General features: G+C 48.3%; 1 protein-coding gene across 3 annotated transcripts in view; it reads right to left on the bottom strand.

Moving 5' to 3' along the window:
- The window catches only part of ADCK1 (aarF domain containing kinase 1), a 133,932-nt gene that overhangs the window by 4,084 nt on the left and 111,376 nt on the right, over nucleotides 1-18,472 (bottom strand). For all 3 annotated transcript variants that reach the window (XM_084631478.1, XM_084631479.1, XM_084631480.1), the window contains 3 exons: nucleotides 17,695-17,811; nucleotides 4,546-4,695; nucleotides 3,998-4,195 (listed from right to left, as the gene is read on the bottom strand). In XM_084631478.1, coding sequence (XP_084487604.1) covers nucleotides 3,998-4,195; nucleotides 4,546-4,695; nucleotides 17,695-17,811 — 465 coding nt within the window. The remainder of the gene's footprint in view (nucleotides 1-3,997; nucleotides 4,196-4,545; nucleotides 4,696-17,694; nucleotides 17,812-18,472) is intronic.

The following is an 18,472-nucleotide window of genomic DNA, read 5'->3' as shown; positions in this document are numbered from 1 at the left end:
GTACTGAACAGATTGTGCCCAACGCCTGGCATGTGAGAAGGGCTCCCAGTGTCCCTGACTCCAGCCCCAAACACCCTGCCCAAGAGGCAACTGTCCCTCATGTCGGTCTCCCTGACAACCATACGAGGAACATCCTGGGAAAGAGAAGCCTTGCGATGAATCCTGGTGTTGGCCTACAGCCAAACTCTTTGGGGGGACTCTGAGCTACCAGAGATGGGCTCTCCCTCCAAAACCAAACCAACCCCGTAACAGGGATCAACCCCATCTCAATATTCCCTCCTTGGCAAAGCGGGGCCTGGACCGAGATAGCAGGGTGAGCCTAGAGGTGCACTAGCAGAGCTGCATGTGTGGGAGCCTAGGACTGGAGTTGCAGGAGGTGCTGCAGATCAGGAATGAGATGCATGGCTGAGCCGTTGTGGGGAAGCTTGTCCATTTCCTGCTTACACACTCCTGGCTCTTGCTAGAGCTGTCAGTCCTACTCAACAAGAATCCCAATGAACCTAGGGCAGTGTAATGGATCTTCACACACATGGGCTTTCCCTGCATCCTCCAGCAGCTGTGGCATGAACCAGAAAATCCAGAAAAAGGTCACTGGAGCATTTGAAGGGTTCAGAACCCAGCACGTCACACGCAGAATGCAGCAGAAATAGATTCTTACATAGAATCAGGGTTATCAGGGCCGTCCCTAGCTATTCTGGAGCCCTATGCAGCGCCCCCGCAAGGTGGGATGTGAGGCCCAAGGTCTCCACGGGGTGCTGGCTTGGGGGGCAGGGAGGAACCGAGCCCCAGCACTCACCAGTGGCACGGCAGGAGCTGGGTTGCTGCACTTCCCGCCACAGGTGAGTGCAGGCCCTGCCCTGCTGCAGTCCTCAGGGGAGTGGGGGCGGGGCTGGGGCAGGGGCCATGGGGAAGAGATGAGGCAGGGGCTGAAGCAGCACGCAGCTGCGCAGGGCACCCTACACAGCTGCATACTTTGCGTATGGGTAGGGACGGCCCTGAGGGTTATGGTTGGAGGGGGAAGGGACAGTTATAAAATAATTTCTCTTCCACAGTGGGTTTGACTGGGGCTGTACTTTTCCCCCATACTGGTTTTGAGACCCTTCTATCATGTACACAAGACTTGCAGAACCATAACAAGTCTCATAAGTCTGGTGCGTACCTCCACCAGGTCAGACCAGTTGTTCACTTCGTCCAGTACCCTATCTGCTGCTGCTTTCTTCAGACAATGATCCATCTCATCTAGTGTCCTGTCTCTGACAGTGACCAATGCCAATTACTTCAGAAGGCAGCTTAATAACTCTCAGTATACCTAAATGTTTAACATTATCCCTTATGGTGAAATTCCTTCCTGACTCCAGCTTATGCCCTGAAACATGAGGATCCTCATCAATTTATCCTAGTGGTTCTCAAACTTTTGTACTGGAGACCCCTTTCACACAGCAAGCCTCTGAGTGCGACCCCCCGCCCCTTATAAATTAAAAACACTTTTTATATATTTAACACCATTATAAATGTCATAGGCAATGCAGGGTTTGGGGTGGAGGCTGACAGCTCACGACCCCCCATGTAATAACCTCGCGCCCCCTGAGGAGTCCCAACCCCCAGTTTGAAAATCCCTGATTTATCCCAACTACCATCACTGCAGAGGATATTCCCTTTTATACAAAATATCTAATCCTTTTTTTGTTGTTGTTATCCGTAACATCTTTATCTCATTAATATCATGTGGCAAGTAGTTCCACAGGTTAACTATACTAAAAAAAAACCCCTTCCTTTTAGGCTAAATGTTACTGGGTAATCTGAAACATATTCAATAAGGGCATGTGCTTATGCCAGTTGACAATCTATAGGACTCAACAACTCATGAGACGGCAGTTCCAGAGAGAGCAGAAATTTAAAGATCAAAAAATTGTGTGTTTGAGATTATCACAGTTGTATTTTTACCCTTTGCTTCCACGAAAATCTGGGAATTTGAGCAAGGGCCTGGATATTCATTGAGTTTCCTAGCAACAAGTTAAAACGGCAAGTGGAATCTTGAACCTCGTAATGGGGTAATGTCAGCCCTTCAGAGCCTGGATAGAAACATGGGTGTTTTGGGGGATGGTGATGAGCAATTCCCATACTTGATTTGGGCACAGGTGCTGTCTTCATGGGTGCTCCAGGGCTGGAGCACCCATGGAAAAAAATTAGTGGGTGCTTAGCACTCACCAGCAGCCAGCTCCCCACTTTTCCCCCAGCGCCTCCCACCTGCCAGTGGCCCCGCCGATCAACTCCTCCCTCTCCCTGCCAGCACCTCCCACGCGCCACGATCAGATGTTCCGTGGTGTGCAAGAGGAGCTGGGGGAGAGGGGGACGGGGCATGCTTGGGGGAGGGGGTGGAACTGGACCAGAAGATGAGGGGTGGGAGCAGAGCAGGGTGGGAAGAGGCGGGACAGGGGTGGGGCCTTCGGGGAAGGGGTGGAGTGTGGTGGGGCCTGGGGCTGAACAGGGGTTGATCACCCCTGGGGAAAGGAAGAAGCTGGCGCTATGGGCACGGGCACACATTTCACGGGATAAGTACTATTCATTCCCCCTTCCCCCAGCATGCTTACTACATTACCATTCCCCCTGGATGTGGATCCCACACAGATCACAATTAAATAAGTCTGGTACATCTCAGTCTAGTGCTAAATAAGGGTATTTGTCCCCATCACAAAACAACCACATTATGTCATCATAGCTGGTGTTTTCTGAAAAGGACAAAGTCTGGAATAGCAGATGGTACACAAGATAAGGCCTCCGGTGTGCCAGCAGATCTGGAGAAGCAGAGGGTGCTGCAAGACAGCATTTAAGAGCATCATCAGAGCTGTGTGTTACATGGTACCTACCTCCATAATGTCTGGTTCTCGCTGCTGCTATTAACCTCTCTGTTTCACCCCAAAACCGAAAGAAAGGAGCTGCCTTCCCTTTAAACGTAAACTCACCTCCTGGTGTCATAGGGGAGCAGTATGGTATTTGTGACCCACCAGAGCAAACCTTAACTCTGACCACAAAAATCAAGCACGAACCCACAAAGAGCGAGGAATTTCCACCACATAATTTCACAACAGCCAATTTTAACCCTTCTTTATGAATTCTTACCTGCATATTACATCTTCACAGACACCGCTTACCAAGCAATTCAAAGCCAGCTCATTCTGTCCTCTACCCCTGCCCTCCTGCCGAACTTTGCCACTACAATAACGAAAGCTTCTTACACCCAAATTAAAATAAGCCATGGGACACAACATGCTTCCCCCCACAAACACTGGCCCACCTATTACTGCCATACGCCTGCCTGATTTCTTCTACAAACAACATGGTTGCCAATTTGTTCATTAGTGTGATGAAGGTGGGTGCTGTGAGTTGTAGACAGATGTACATAAGTATAGAAGGACTCGTGACACGTGGACAGAAGGAAGAGGAAGAACTTAACTGGTGATTTTCCAGATTTTTCATGATTGGGTTGATGGGATTTGCACTTAAGCAACCTTGACTTACCTTCCGTACCAAACAACCTCTGTCATTTCCAAAGATTTTTGATAAGCATGCATCAGCGCTGACAGTCATTCACATGACTAGCAATTAACACTAATATATATTATGCTCCCGCGCCGAGCCCCGATGTCTCCTCTGCCCCATACCCAGCTTGGTGTGCTCCCTGCACAGCTGCACTCAGGAAAATTTTCAGAGAAGGGCTAATTTACAAAGGTTTCCTCTACCAGAGCTGGTAATTTATTTAATCAAGAAAATCTTATGGGAAATTTAACTGACCTGTGACGAGTGTGTGTGAGAGACTAGGGGACTAAATTCAGCCATTCAAGTGCATAGCAAAGGGATTCCAGGCCACCTTTAGTCCAGCTCTCCATGCAGCCTCTCAATAGGCCTGCTAGGGCAGCCATTAATATTAATGTCAATTAACTAGGTGGTTATAATGGAGAAAGACACCACAGGAACACAGAACGCAACCAGGACTTACCTCATTGGCTGTGACTGGAGACCGGTCAATGCCCCTGTTGACAGAGTCCCAGGACCTGGCGGTGAGCATGCATGCGAAGAGTGGATACAGGTCACCTGCCCCTAGCCGTCGGCTGTACTTCTGCACCCTCTTCATATCAGTCTTGATCAGGGACTGCCAGAGCCGGCAATAGTCCAAGCGGAACTTCTCTGTCAGGACCTGGGGCGGGAGGGCCATGTTCCCCAGTGGAAATCAATCAACAGCACCAGGGCACAGAGGGGAAAACCTATCCCAACTAGTGGGCGCCTTTAATCACCTCCATGTCTGATATTTCAAGCTTCCAGGCATAAAATCCCATTAAAGGGTGGTAGGAGCTATAGGAAAAATCCACAAGGAGGATCGGCACACCTGGGGTGCCTCTTTAATTCACCAGGGCAATGACTGGCTGGGTGACATAGGAGGCTCTCAGCTCTATTCTGGCCTGAAGCACACAGGCATGAGTGACAGCTCCCCAAAGACAGTGCATAGCATCAGCCTGCTGGCTCCCAACACTCTCCACGCTCACATACCTGGTAGAGCCCATGGTCCAGCAGTATAATGTGGGCCTTGCCGGTTGCTGGGCACTTCCTCACAAGCACATTGCCCGGGTGCGGGTCACAGTGTATGAATCCGTTCACAAAGATCATTTCACTGTACAGCTTCCCCAGATTGCGAGAGATCTGAAAAGAGACAGTAGGCAGTCACGGCACGGGATGGGGCTGCCAGCTACTCTACGGTCTAACAACTACGGGGAGGGGAGAGTCTGCCTGCAGCATGTATGCCAGGGACTGATGACTACAGGGAGCGGTGAGGAGCCAGCTCCTGGCACATACCCTGGGGTCTGATGGCTTGGGGCATTCAGAAATATGGGGGTATCCATCCATGGGACAAACATGGAGGGGTTTGTGGGGACAAGTGTAAAGTGATTGTCTATGGCATAACTGGAAGGAATTGGCACAAAGGCTGGCTCCATCTGGGTAGAAACAGGGGCACCCATTAGTGGAGAGGAAAGACACAGGGGCAGATGAGGAGGTATATGTTGGAGCAGCCATGGTGGAAGGTGTCTGACTGGGGCATCTGTCAAGGCAGAACTGGGCATCAAGGGACAGACACAGGGGAGGAGCATCTGTCTGGGGATGGATGGGGCAGTCTTGTCCCAGGGTGCACATCTGAGACAGACAGGGAGGCATCTTTCTCTCTGGGTGGGGTCTGCCTGGGAGAGACTATGGCTGGTTTCTATAAAGGGAGTGTCTCCCTCCCTACATTGCTCAGTCCTCCTCCCACCCCCTCCTCAGTCCAGTGCTAATCTGATTTATGATGTCTGGGAAGATGAAGCGACAGAAAGAGGCTGTTTAAATCATCCTGTCACGGCCATGTCCCCCCCATACTCTGGCCACCTTATCAGCGGGTGATTTTATCACAGTTAAAAGCCTCCTGGGAGTAAGTAAATAGCCCCTAAGCCCAGTGTCTCGCTGGGGCAGGAGCAGCGCCAGGCCCCCCAGTGCACTCGCGCAACCCCTCAGTAACACATACCCGAGCCCCAACCTCACAGCTGTCCCCCACCCCGAAAGTTCCAAAGAGCCCCCCGCAGGACACCAAACGGGCAATTAAAAGGCAATCACTATAAACGATTCCTACCGCTCCCCATGCTGAATACAGTGTAACCAGCATGCTAAACCCTTCACCGCAGGCAGCCCCCCTGGAAGGAGAAAGGGATCCCAAAAAAAAAAAAGGGGCAACAGGGATTCAAATGCCAAACACCTGTGCACAAATAAACATCACATAGTGCTTTTCAGGGATCACTTTGCCAGCCACTGAAATGCATCCGCCTCTGGGGTGGGATGAGGCAGCTGTTTGCCAGCCACAGAGCTACAGTGCGCAGTGTCGCATTAGGACAAGAAACGAAGATCCTCATATTTTGTTGACTCTGCAGGATGACTATGGAGGATCAGAATGCCACCCAAACTGGAATTTGGAATTAAGACCCCAATTTCTATGGAAAGTTCCTGAATGACTCCCACTGGTGAGGAATCAACAACATCTTCAGCAGCACAGCTCCCCTATCACCATGCTAACGAAGTGGGGCCAGTACTGACCCCTAACATCACATGGGGGCATTATTACCAGTATTGATTGAAGGGAGAGAGCACCACCTGAATCACCAACACAACCCACTGCAACAACTAGGTGATACTTAGAGTGATCCAAGCACTGACCCCGATCAAACCTGTTTAGTTTATGAAAGCTGGTGGGATCAAAGTACAACATGCTGTGGTATGTTAAAAGAGCCAGCTAATAACTGCACAAAAATCAGGGAAAGGCAGCACAAAAGGTCCTTCTTAATCTGTTAATTCATTTAGATGATGGGACAGAACCTACGCTGGGTTCACAGACCAGTTGGAATGGATCCGGCTTCACCTCAGATTACAGCATCAGCTTTTCAATTCAGGACAGCTGGGTTCAAATTCTGTCTTGGGTCCAAAGTGAACTAAATTTCGCTGTCTCAGATTAAACTTTGTAGATTTTGGAGGCTTGGAATAGCCAGGGTTACTGCAAGTCAGGATTGATGGGCATCGGCAAAGCTGTGTGTGAGGGCCCAGAGCTGGAATAGTTGGGTAGCCCTTTAAGTCAGGGCCCAGATTCCCACCTAAGTGCTAGTACAATGCAGGGAGTGAGACAGAAAAAGGGTGTAAGTGAGAAGGACAGGAGCCCCAACCCAGTGACTGCTACCCACAAGTGAATTCCTATCCCAAACACCCATGTCCTATACCCTGCCTTCCTCTTCAAGTGCTGTGAGGACCTACAATGTGAGCAGACTAGGATTCCATCAGGAGATCCCCTGCCCGTCCTCCTGTCCCTCTACCTTCTCCCCTCAGTGCAGCCCTGAGCAGCCAATGTGGCACATCGGAGCCTTTCCCTGAGCCTGCTCTAGAGAAGCCTTTGCCCTGACAGAATGTCCAGCTGAAGTGTGAGACCAGCTGAGCTGGCAGCTGCATAGCACATCACCCCTCTTCCTGCCCTACACACTCAGGGAAGCAGGCACCTGGGACTCAGGCCACCCAGCTAGCTGCATGGAGGCCTTGCTGCAGCTAGACCCTAGAACTGGAATCTCCATGGGCTTTAGAGCAAGTGATAGGAGGGTGTATGTAATGTGTCTGTGTGGGTGCACATGTGTGTCACGGGGAGCATGCGCTGCATGTCCGTGTGTGTGTTGTTCAGTAAGCATACGCACGTGACTGTGAGTCTGTGCCTATTAATACAAACTCCTTCCAGTGAATGTGGCTGGAATTTCAAAGGGAATTCGCTGGTTTGGCCACAGTTGCCTCTTTTGTGCTCACTTTCCACCAACATCCCCATGACCAAGCTTTAGTGGCATGATCAATGGTTCACAGAAAGGGAGTCCCAGAGCGTCACAGTCTGTGCCGGGAGTGCTTGAATGCTCATCCACTTAGGGAACACAAATAACAGCATAGGATTTTACCTGACCAATCACCACAATGCAACCCATTTTGATTCTGGAATATTCACGATCAATTCACTGCATATAATTCTTTAAAAATAAAACAAAAAAACACCACTTGGAAAATCAATTGGAGGAAACTGCAATCTACCCCCTCAAGACACTCCAGTGCTGCCGGTCCTGGATAAGGTGTCCCACCCTTATCACTGCTGACCTTATCCCTCCCACACTGACCCAGCAGCAAGGTAAAAAACAGGGAATAAAATGAGATTCAACTTGGAAGAAGGCAGCTAACAGATATAGGAAAATAGCCCCTGAGAACCAGCTACTCACTGGGAGGGAGAAATCTGGCAAATTGCGAGGCTGAGAGAGCCCAACCATAGGGGTGATGGTCGACAACGAATTAGATAGCAGTTTGCAGTGATCTATGGAAGCACAGCCCAGGCATGGCATCATGGCACAGAGAGGTCACAGCATCCAGCACAGTGAGGCCCCAGTCAGCACCAGGGTCTTTAGATGTTGCTGTGATACAATAATACAATAATAAATAATAATAACGTGGGCATGCCTGGAATCCTGCCTTCACTTCTGGGCACCTTATTAACAGAAAGATGTAGACAAACTGGAAGGAGCTCAGAGAACAACACGGTAAATGATTAGGGGGGAGGAGGAATACACTTAGGAGGAAAGATTAACAGAGCTAACGATGTCTAGATTGGCTAAGGAATGAAAGGGAAGGGACACAAGAACAGTCTACAAACATCTGATGGGTGTGAACACTGAGGAGGGAAAAGAGCTACTGAGGCCAGGTCTACCATAGTGAGCTTACAGTGGCACAGCTGTACCGATGCAGCTGCGCTGCTGTAAGATCTCTCGTGTAGCCGCTCTATGCCGACGGGAGAGAGCTCTCCCATTGACATACTTAAACCACCCCCAACGAGTGGCAGTAGCTATTGTAGTAAGATGAGGCCCTGAAACATAAACCCTTATATCAGAGACCTGGTATGAGGCCTAAGGCCTGAACTAAAGTAATGGTCAAGACTTTGCTAACATAAAGCACAGTTAAGCTGTGAGCCAGAGGCAAGGCAAGGCAGCTGGCAAGGAAAGGACTGATGCAGCAAATATCTGTATATATATATAAGTAAATAAATAAATAAGGTACTGGACGCTAGAGATACCAGAACACTCTGATACTTGCACATTCCACACACTTAACAAGGAACAAGCTGACCTACCCCAAAGACAGGGGCAAAAGGGTAAGATGAAGGATAGAGTTGTTTTGTTCAAACCAACATGTACAAGGTGAGAGGCGGCACCTTACTGTGTAGAGCGGTTGTACCTTGCTACGTAGCGGGGTTGCACCTCAGTACGTCAGGAGTGATGTGTAACTTGTTTGTACCTGTGTATAAGAATACATCCCTGGGGCGGTGTCTTTGTCCGGCCTAGGGAGCAGTGGAGTGTCCCGCCGCTGACTGAGCTGTGTCCATTGTCAGGTAGCACATATGTACTAGCAGAACTGTAGACATCTGATCCGGGGAGCTAGAGACTGTGTTTCATTTGACATTAAACCTGGCCGGGTGCCTTTGTACCTTATCAGAGTCTGTGGTCATTGGGGGTTCTCTCGGGGTCTGCTGTGTCAGCTATCTGCGCAGAGCCGGGGCAGCACACAGAGGAAACACACGCACGCAGCTGACTGTTATCAACACTGGATAGAGCAGAGCATCACACTGGTGGCGTCTGACAACACTGGTGACCCCGACCGCTGATCTGGTGAGTAAGCAAGCTGTAGGAATCACAATCTAACATGACAAAAAACCATGAGCTAGGGAACCCCCTTAACTCCTCCCTGCAAATCCCCACAGAGTTTAAAAAATAGAATGGAGAAGAAACATGTAATTTGTAAGGCTAGGGCAGAGACTGTAGCCTTAAAATGTAAAATATTGCAAACTATAACCATTGCTGTTAAATGGTTAAGACAACATGCCACAAAATTGGCGGGGCAAGTAACAGTAACAAAGAAAGAGTTAAAAGAATCAAAGGACGCTACAAAGCCCTGAACTCATTGCCTGTCACAGAAGAATCCCGGGGGTGCTGGCTGATAGGACAGTGTCCTTTCCTGTCTCTCCTGCATTTGTTCCTGTCTCTTTAGATCAGGAGCAGATACTAGCTGTTTGCCCTAATTCATCTGTAATATTTGCTAATTATTTTAAGAGATGGCGACACTAACTTCTATTGATCTCATTAAAAGTAAAGGTCGTTGTGCAGCTCATTTCTCAGGGCTCAATATTACCTCCTCAGGCCAAAAGAATAGCATCGATTCTGGAACCTTAATCGAAGGTTAATTGGATTTGTGAGTGTGTTGCTTTTTTTGGTCATTTAAAAAAAAAAAATCCTGCCATTGCAGAGACCCAGTTAAACTGGTGTGAAATTAGGAAAGGGCATTGGAGACGTAAAGCCCTGATCTGGAGCTGCTCAGCATCATGGCTCTGAAATGGTCCTCAGTGAGGGTTTGGGATGAGAGACCATAGGTCTTGAGCTTTCCTCTCCAACACTGAGTAGTTAAAATCAAGATACAGCATCTTTGTGTAGTACAACCTTATCATTGCACACTGACACAGTGTCACGTTGAGATAACATTTGAGGAAGAAGGATGAAGTTAAGATGTAGATGTATTCAAGACTCCTGGGTTCTATTCCCAGCTCTGCCTCACTCTGTGCTTGTGAGAAAATCATTTCCCCTCTCGGTGCCTCAGTTTCCCCATCAGAATAATGGGGAGAATGATACTAATCACCTCCCTGAGCAGTTGCAAGATTAAACTCATTAGAATTTGCAAAGTGCTATGGAGCGGGGTAGGGAAGGGCATAGAGGTGTTATTTATTTATTGTATACATTTGTGCTTTAACTTTGTGACATCTGAAATGGAGTCAGGGCTCACTTTCCCCTAGCTTTATATGGAGTATAGTTCTTTGAATTTAATGTAAAGTGCATCTCCAAGACTCCTTGGGAACTGATTGATGTTGATGCTTGAGATTGACTTACAGTCTGAACAGCCCTCGTCTCTGTTTTAACCATTTGCTGGGTGTCTTTGTACTGCTCAGGAGCCTGTATTGCCAGTAGCAGCTCTCGCGCTCGCTCTCTCCCCTTTCTAGTGGCTGGCACTTTTTGCACTAAGATTTAGCAGGGGCAAATTAAAATGATTTTTAAGGAAACTGCTCCCCAAACTGAAGGGTGAGGTATAAGCAGCAAAAGCAGCTGACCGCTTCAGCATTCTTTTCTGTGCTCCCTTTCTGCAAACACTCCAGCATTATGAACACACATGCTCAAGAAATGAGAGGGTCCAGCTTTGGTATACACAACGGAGGACTCCACCTCTGTGCAGGGGGCTAGCCAAGTGCACCACGGAAATCCCACTTGCGTATAAGTGACACATAGGTCTTACATTGGTACTGGGTACAGTGAGGAATCCCACCTTAAGAGAACATTTCACATTGTGTATTTTTCAGCACTCAGAAGAGTGCCAGACACTTTACAAAACAAAGAGGAAGAACCGGTCCCACCCCTGAAGAGCTTACTATTTCAGATTATTCAATGTGTGGAGACAGCAAACAGCAAGAAAGAGATGCGGTGTCGAAGAACAAAGATTATAGCAACAGGTGCATGCAGTTACTCAGCTTAGGTTTCTTAGTGGTTTGCTTTTACTTTTGATGAATATAAAATATATCATTGACTGAATGTTATTTGTAACATTCACAATCTACAGGCAGGTGGCTAGCGACAGGAGGCACACGGTACCATATGTGTTCCCCGACTGGATGGCTTGTGTAACTAATCGTCACAGCACAAACTACAAGTTGTGAATCTCTCAGTGGAATCTACAATTGGACAGTTGAGCTGTGCTAGTTAGTTACACCAGCTACAGCTCAACCCGTGAGCTGTATGTTCATTTACAACACCTGCAACTTGCACAATCTGCTGACCAAGAGCTCTCTGGGTAAGACAGGTAACAGAACCTCCATTGGGATAAACAGGAGAAGCCCAAACAGAAAGGTTCGGATAAGAAGGACTGCAAGTTTTATGGGGACAAGTCTCTTTAAGTGAGTCGATTAACATTTGAGTGCGTGCAGCGTGGGGGCACCTGCTCCATCAGGGAGGGGGTTCTTTAGAAGGACGTATTCTAAACAGCCTCATTCTTCTTTACTTTCCTGCAGCAAACATGCCATAAGTTCCTGGATCCCTGTTTGCTCTCCCCTGTCCTGGCCCACAAATGCTCTGATCTCCTGAAACAGAGACAGTCCATTTCCAAATAGATCCCGGTCTTATCCCCACACACCCTTCCTTGCCTCTTGATTACAGCAAGCTAATTTCTCTGAGACCCATGCTCCCCTCCCACCGTCAATATCCCAGCTGTGTTCTCCTCCTCAGCTGTGCTTGCACATGAATAGGTAACTGTTCCACAGGCAGATATTTCAGTGTTTGCACTTGTCTTTAGAAATCAAAGCCTTCTCTGATTAAATGCCATTACAGTCCAGCGCTTGGACAGCTCCAGAGAGATTAATGTGCTTTTGGGCAGCTTTAATGATAATCCCGCTACAGACAGCATTAAGTAAATGTCAGTAACCTGGTTTGAAGGGAGCTTTCACCTCAGGGATCCTTTCCATTTAGAGGAGAGAGGCTCAGCTTGCTCTTCAAGGCTGCGTTACTGCATGAGAGAAATCCTGCTTGCTAAGGTCTCCTCTCCTCCCCACCCAGTTAAAAACGCTATGGAAGAAGAGTGCCCGAGAGAAAGATTTTACCCGCAGCTCCATACTATTGTTTTGTTGATAATAAAAGAGTTAATTGTTTATTTAAAACTGCACGTGTGTAAGTGAGCAGCTAAGTGGTGTCTACAGGAATCGAGATGGCCTGCGTAAATACTCCGTCCAAGCACAGAGCTGCAGTAACTGCACCGACTGACCAGGCCAACAATAGCCCATGGGTTTTTGCACCCCACAGAGGCAGACCTTTTTTAAAACCAACCACGGGAAACATCACGACAATATCTTTGAGGCTGACACAAAGCCAGCATACTGGGAGGTTTCATCTCAACATGGCACCAACATGCTGAGATGTGGTAATGTGGCCTTCCCAACAGTGTAAATACGGATAGTTGGAATAAGAGCCAGCTCAAATTTCCAACAAGGCTCCAAATAAACCCCTCCCATCCTCCACGCCACCAAAAGCTTTTGTGAATTGGAAAATGTGCAGTTAGCTTAGTCTTTATATTATTCTGTTACATCCGGGCACCAAATTGCCCCAGGGAAAGGCAATGCTTGTGGAGATTCCAGTCTGATCGGGAGCAGGAAACCCTGAAAAGCTGACAAGAATGCCTGCCCCACTCCCCCACCCGGGCTTTCCCAGACAAATTTGCAACCCCAAGCTGTTAGGATAGGAGTCAGATAAGCAGCTGGATTTTAGGAGGCTCAACTTGCACTGACTCTCCAGGTTTACAGAGCTGAGGTGGACCCACCACCCTAGAACTTGGAGAAGCTCACTTCCAAATGTGGATCCAAATGTTGCTCTGGGACCTATTTCTAATGGGCCAAAACCAAACCCCAGATCCAAACTCCTCAAGACTTGGGGAATGTTACAATCTGGATCAGAATGTTGTGGATCAGACTCATCTCTGCTTCTGACATTCTCCTATCATCAGGCTTTGTGCAAGGACTTTATCTCAGGGTGAAGAGAGCTGCATAAGACACATCTCCCCAAAGGAAGGGAGAAGGCACATCTGAATGGCTGACTAGGCCTTTTCTGGGAGCAGGCCAAAATCAAGCTAGTAGGTGGTCACATCTTTCTAAAGGCTATCCCTACTTATAGCATGACAATCTCCATCTCCAAAATATCAATGGAGCTCCTTGTTGATTTGCTCTTTTGCAGCAGGAGCTCTTCTATGCTGGCCGGACCCTGACAATACAAGATATGGGGGCTCCAGCAGCAAGCAGGGAGGGAGAGGGTTGACCCCAGTCTTTAAGAAAAGTCACCAAGTGGCTGGCTCAGGGGGTTGGGCATGAAATATAGACCCTTGTTCTTCTAGGTTACCAATTCCAGTGCAGCCTCAGGGCAGAAGCAAGGAGCAGGGTGGATCAGAGGGCTCAAGAGATAATGGGATATGGAGCTGTCCGCTCTCTCTCTCTCTCTCGGTCTATGGTGTTTTTAAAGTACCTTTCACTATGGATTTTAAGTGCCAGACCTCTAGATTGCCAGTTCAAGTCAGGCATTGGCACTCTACGTTACCAGCCCCAGCAGTGAGGCCAAACACTGAACAGGTCATGGAACGTGAACTCCCCGCTCCTCCCTAGAAGGAGTTGCTTCAGAGCAGTGGAAGGCAGAGAGGCCTTCAGTCTTCAGGCTGTCAATTTGGCACCACTCACCAGCATCGAGTTCACTCTGAAAGGAGTTTCTCTCACAGAGCAGCTTGAGTGCTGAGGAACAGGCACCCACCACAGAGATCAGTCCAACAGGAAAGGCTGGATCTCAGGGCTAACCATGCTGAGATGTTTCCTAATTATGTTTCCATGACTAGAGCTGGCTGCTCCTGTCTGGAACAAATTGGTGGCCAAGCCTGATTATGTGATTGATCAAAGCAAGGCTGCGAAGTCCCCACTGGGTTAAGGTGAACGGAGGAGGGTGAAGGATCTGCTGGGGACCAGGCTCTTTTAGTCTCCCTGGCTTGCAAAGTCAATGAACCATCAGCGCCTTGTGAGTCACACTGGGACAGCTCTTCACAGACCAGACATTTCACAGCGCTAGTCACAGATGCATTTATCTTGGTAAACACAAGGCAACTTCCCTATAGCAAAGCCTACACAAGGAAGGCAATGTGTGTGCTGTGCACACTGCTGATGAGACACATCCCCAATGCTGTGGGGTTCGGATGCAGACCTCAACCAACCTGTGATGGGGCACGTACCCCACACAGGCCCAGAAGGGGTTACCGTGGGCATGAGAGGCCAATTAACATACCCGGCAGCACCTGCAAGAGAGAGGGACAGAGAAAGCTAGGCTGAACTGATCATGAAGACCAGCTGGGGAGGGGCTGGGTGGTGATTATAAAGCTGGGAAGTTTGTAATAGAAAGGGGCTGCCAGGAGAGAGTCTGCACTCACTCTTGGGGAAACAGAAGAAGTAAGAAGCCATCCAGGGAGGCAGCAAGGAGTAAACCTTGCTGTCAAACTACCGAGTTTCTGGGCAGGAACCAAGAGTAGACGGAATCCCCAAGACAGTAAGGACCACAGAGCCCAGAGACAGAGGGAAGACATGCTGTAAGGTCTTTGGACTATAGCTTGGCTGGACTCTGTTATCCTGGAAGGGGTGGACTAAAGCACTACCTGACTGGAGGGCCAAGCTGCAGGAAGAGAGACCACCACAGCGACGGCACAACCGTTGGCAGTGGGTGCCACTGGGGAGACAGCCGCTACACCATGCCTGGCCACAAGGAGGTGCACCTGCAGTGAGTGAACCCCGTGACACAGCCTAGGGATGCAAACGTGCATGGCAAGGCTAAGGGCCTGAACTGCAGCTCCCAGACGGGAGCCCTGCACTTGGGTGCAAGTGCTATTAGAGAGGTTCCACTGTCTCAGCCAGCTGCATGTGCCATGCAAAGAACGTGTGTGCAAGTGAGTGAGGGACTACGCTGTCAGCTGCCAGGGGGAGCTGGGTGAGGAAGCTCTCTGAATAAAAATGGGGGCCTGACCAGCCATTTTGCAAGGAAAATACAAAGTATTCTGCACTTGCCCTTGTCTTGTCCGACATGACAAGAAGCCTATGGCTGGGAAGGGCGTGCCTCCTCTCAAATTCAGCATCAATGTTTGCCTTGCTTTGTTCCTCACACTTTCCCAACTGAACTCCCCAGCAGACATATTTCAGAAAGCAGCTGCCTCCCTTTATTGGGAAAGGGACAGTTGCCTCTCATTGGCTCACCTCACTACAACATAAAGGAACAGGTGAAATGCAGATCAGCTGGGAAGGGTAGGAAGACACTAGTCCTGGTCCCCACCTGCCCAATGCTGCCCTGACAACTCTGTGTGCCTCGGTAGTCAGGGAGGTGTCTGATGCCTTCTGGGAACAGTTGAGGGGATACAGACAACTTCCTAGCCTAGAAGGGGCTAACACACACATAGTTCCCTTCCCCCAGCTGTTCTGTGGAACATCCTTAATTGACGGTGAGTGAACTCTGCCACGGATAAAAAGGGAGGGGAGGGACGAGGCGTCCAGACTTCAGAGACGAGCGGAGGGACAGATTAAGTACAATTGATTTTATGCTGTAGCTCTTTGATAGCTAGTCAACCAAGTGGTGCTTTGAGGCTCATCAATAGTGCACAGGGGAAAAGGCTGGCAGCACAGACTCAATCAACACTCACAGATTGGGAAGGGAGGGTTGACACATCATTCAATGGCTCAAAAACCTTCCCCCCGGCCTGTTCTCAGCCCTTTCAGGTGGTAATATCTTGCTTTCCTCCAGTCCCTTTCATGTCAAGGAACCCAAAATGCTTTATCAACTTCCATACATAGAAAACACTTCACCCTTCACTGAAATGCTGCCACCTCTGGGATGAAACATGGCAGCTGTTTAATAGTGTGTAGCAACATTATACAACTGTTTAGGACAGGAAGTGATGAGGAAAACTGTTCTCAGTTTCAACGACAGAGGGGACTAGATTTAGGGAAGGAGATTTAGGGAAGCAGAATATAATGACGCAATTGGAATCTGAGAAGCACACCAAGGTTAACACTGTGACTCTTGCAAACTCTTTAATAACCATGATCTGCTATGACCTCTGTTCTATGGCTCTTTCAAAAGATGCTATCCAAAGCCATGCAGAGACCCCTAAAACTTGTTAGGGACTGTCAAGGTTCCTTCCCCACTCTGAACTCTACGGTACAGATGTGGGGACCTTCATGAAAATCTCCTAAGCTTACTTTTACCGGCTTAGGTTTAAACTTCCCCAAGGTACAAACTATTTTACCTTTTGCCCTTGGACTTTCGCTGCCACCACCGAATGTCTAACACCGGTTACTGGGAACAAGTCCGTTTGGAAACATCTTTCCTGCCAAAATCCTCCCAAATCTTACACCCCCTTTCCTGGGGAAGATTTGATAAAAATCCTCACCAATTTGCATAGGTGAACACAGACCCAAACCCTTGGATCTTAAGAACAATGAAAAAAACATTCAGTTTCTTAAAAGAAGAATTTTAATAGGAGTAAAAAGAATCACCTTTGTAAAATCAGGATGGTAAATACATCTATCTCAAAACATAGAGAATCCCTCTAGGCAAAACCTTAAGTTACAAAAAGACACAAAAACAGGAATATCCATTCCATTCAGCACAGCTTATTTTCTCAGCCATTTAAAAAAAACAGAATCTAACGCACATCTAGCTAGATTACTTACTAAGTTCTAACACGCCATTCCTGTTCTGTCCCCAGCGAAAGCATCACACACAGAGAGAGAGAGGCTTTGTTTCTCCCTCCCCCCAGCTTTTGAAAGTATCTTGTCTCCTCATTGGTCATTTTGGTCAGGTGCCAGCGAGGTTATCCTAGCTTCTTAACCCTTTACAGGTGAAAGGGTTTTTCCTCTGGCCAGGAGGGATTTTAAAGATGTTTACCCTTCCCTTTATATTTATGACAGGGACGTAAGCTAAATTCCAACAATGTTTCAACTTAAAGGCAAAAGTCCCACCAGCACCCCCACTTTAGAGAAGGTTAAAGTCCTGCCAAAATGCAGAAGAGAGAAGAGGAAGGATGCTGTGTTAGAAGGTGACTCTGTTTCCTAGGATAACATGAATTGCCATCATGGAACAAACCAACAGTCCGCCTATTATTTGAGCAAGATACTCACCCAGTGTCCTGTCTCCTACAACGAACCACAGCACAGACTGCAGAGAAAGATGTGAACTCCCTTTAGTCAATCCATACTACTCTGCAATCCTACAGGGTAGATGGGTTGGGGGGAACCTTTCTGATCCCAGCAAGTGGTCATCTCTTATGCCCTGAAGCACAAGAATTGAGAGTTCTCTCTCAGATGTGCCACCGCAGATGCTGTTCTATTTATGTGCGTGTCATCCCTTTTTGGTTCTTCATGGACGATCAGCCTCAGCGATACCACGTCTAATAACATCACCATTTCCATCTCTATGCAACACCCTCAGCATCTGACCTCAGAGATGGGTGACAATTTACCTCATTGACGTCGATGCTGTTCCTCTCCATATAGGCCCTGTCATTCACCTGCCCACCTTCCACAAACTCCATGAGAAGGACGCGCCTGGTAGACAGCTCCCAGTAGATCCTAGGGACCTGGAATGGGACAATGGAACGTTCGGCCAAATCATGGGACAGCAACAGCAAGGGAATCAAAAGAGGAAGGAAGAAAGGAACTTTATAGTGGAGGTGAAAAGGGACCCATGTTCTCTCCCTACATGCAACAAGGGATGCCAACACATCCACCCACATGGGTGCTTTTCCTTGGTTACTTTAACTGCATTTAATGCTGATGAAAAGCACTGGAGACCACAGGCCTCTCCCCTCAGCACAGTGAGTGTGGGCAGAGACAACGCACCTAGACATAATACCAGGCACTTTAAAACCACAACGGTCTCAGCAACTCCATCTCCTGTCCACATATAAGGCCTGACTCTCCAAGGCACTGAGCACTTGCGACATCCACTGTTGTTCGTCGGTGTTGTTCGACGATCAGCCCTTCTAAGGGTCAGACATTTAACTATTACCTGTTGCATGCGTCTGAATCACACTGTCAGTTCCTCCAGGCAAGAACCCCAGTTCTTATTTGTTGTGCACAGTGCATACTTACACAGCTCTATAAATGATAAGTAATCATCATTAGTATCTCGACGGTGCCCTTTGGAACATCAATGGGCCCAGGCAGACAAGCGCCATACACTTCAGGCTGTCAGCAATTGAAACGGGAGAAAAATTAAGCCTCACAAATAAGGGGTTT

Source organism: Lepidochelys olivacea (genome assembly GCF_965140295.1).
Source record: "Lepidochelys olivacea isolate rLepOli2 genome assembly, chromosome: 6".
Lineage (NCBI taxonomy): Eukaryota > Metazoa > Chordata > Testudines > Cheloniidae > Lepidochelys > Lepidochelys olivacea.
Note: the sequence above shows the minus strand (reverse complement) of the source record. Positions and strands in the feature narration are given on the sequence as shown.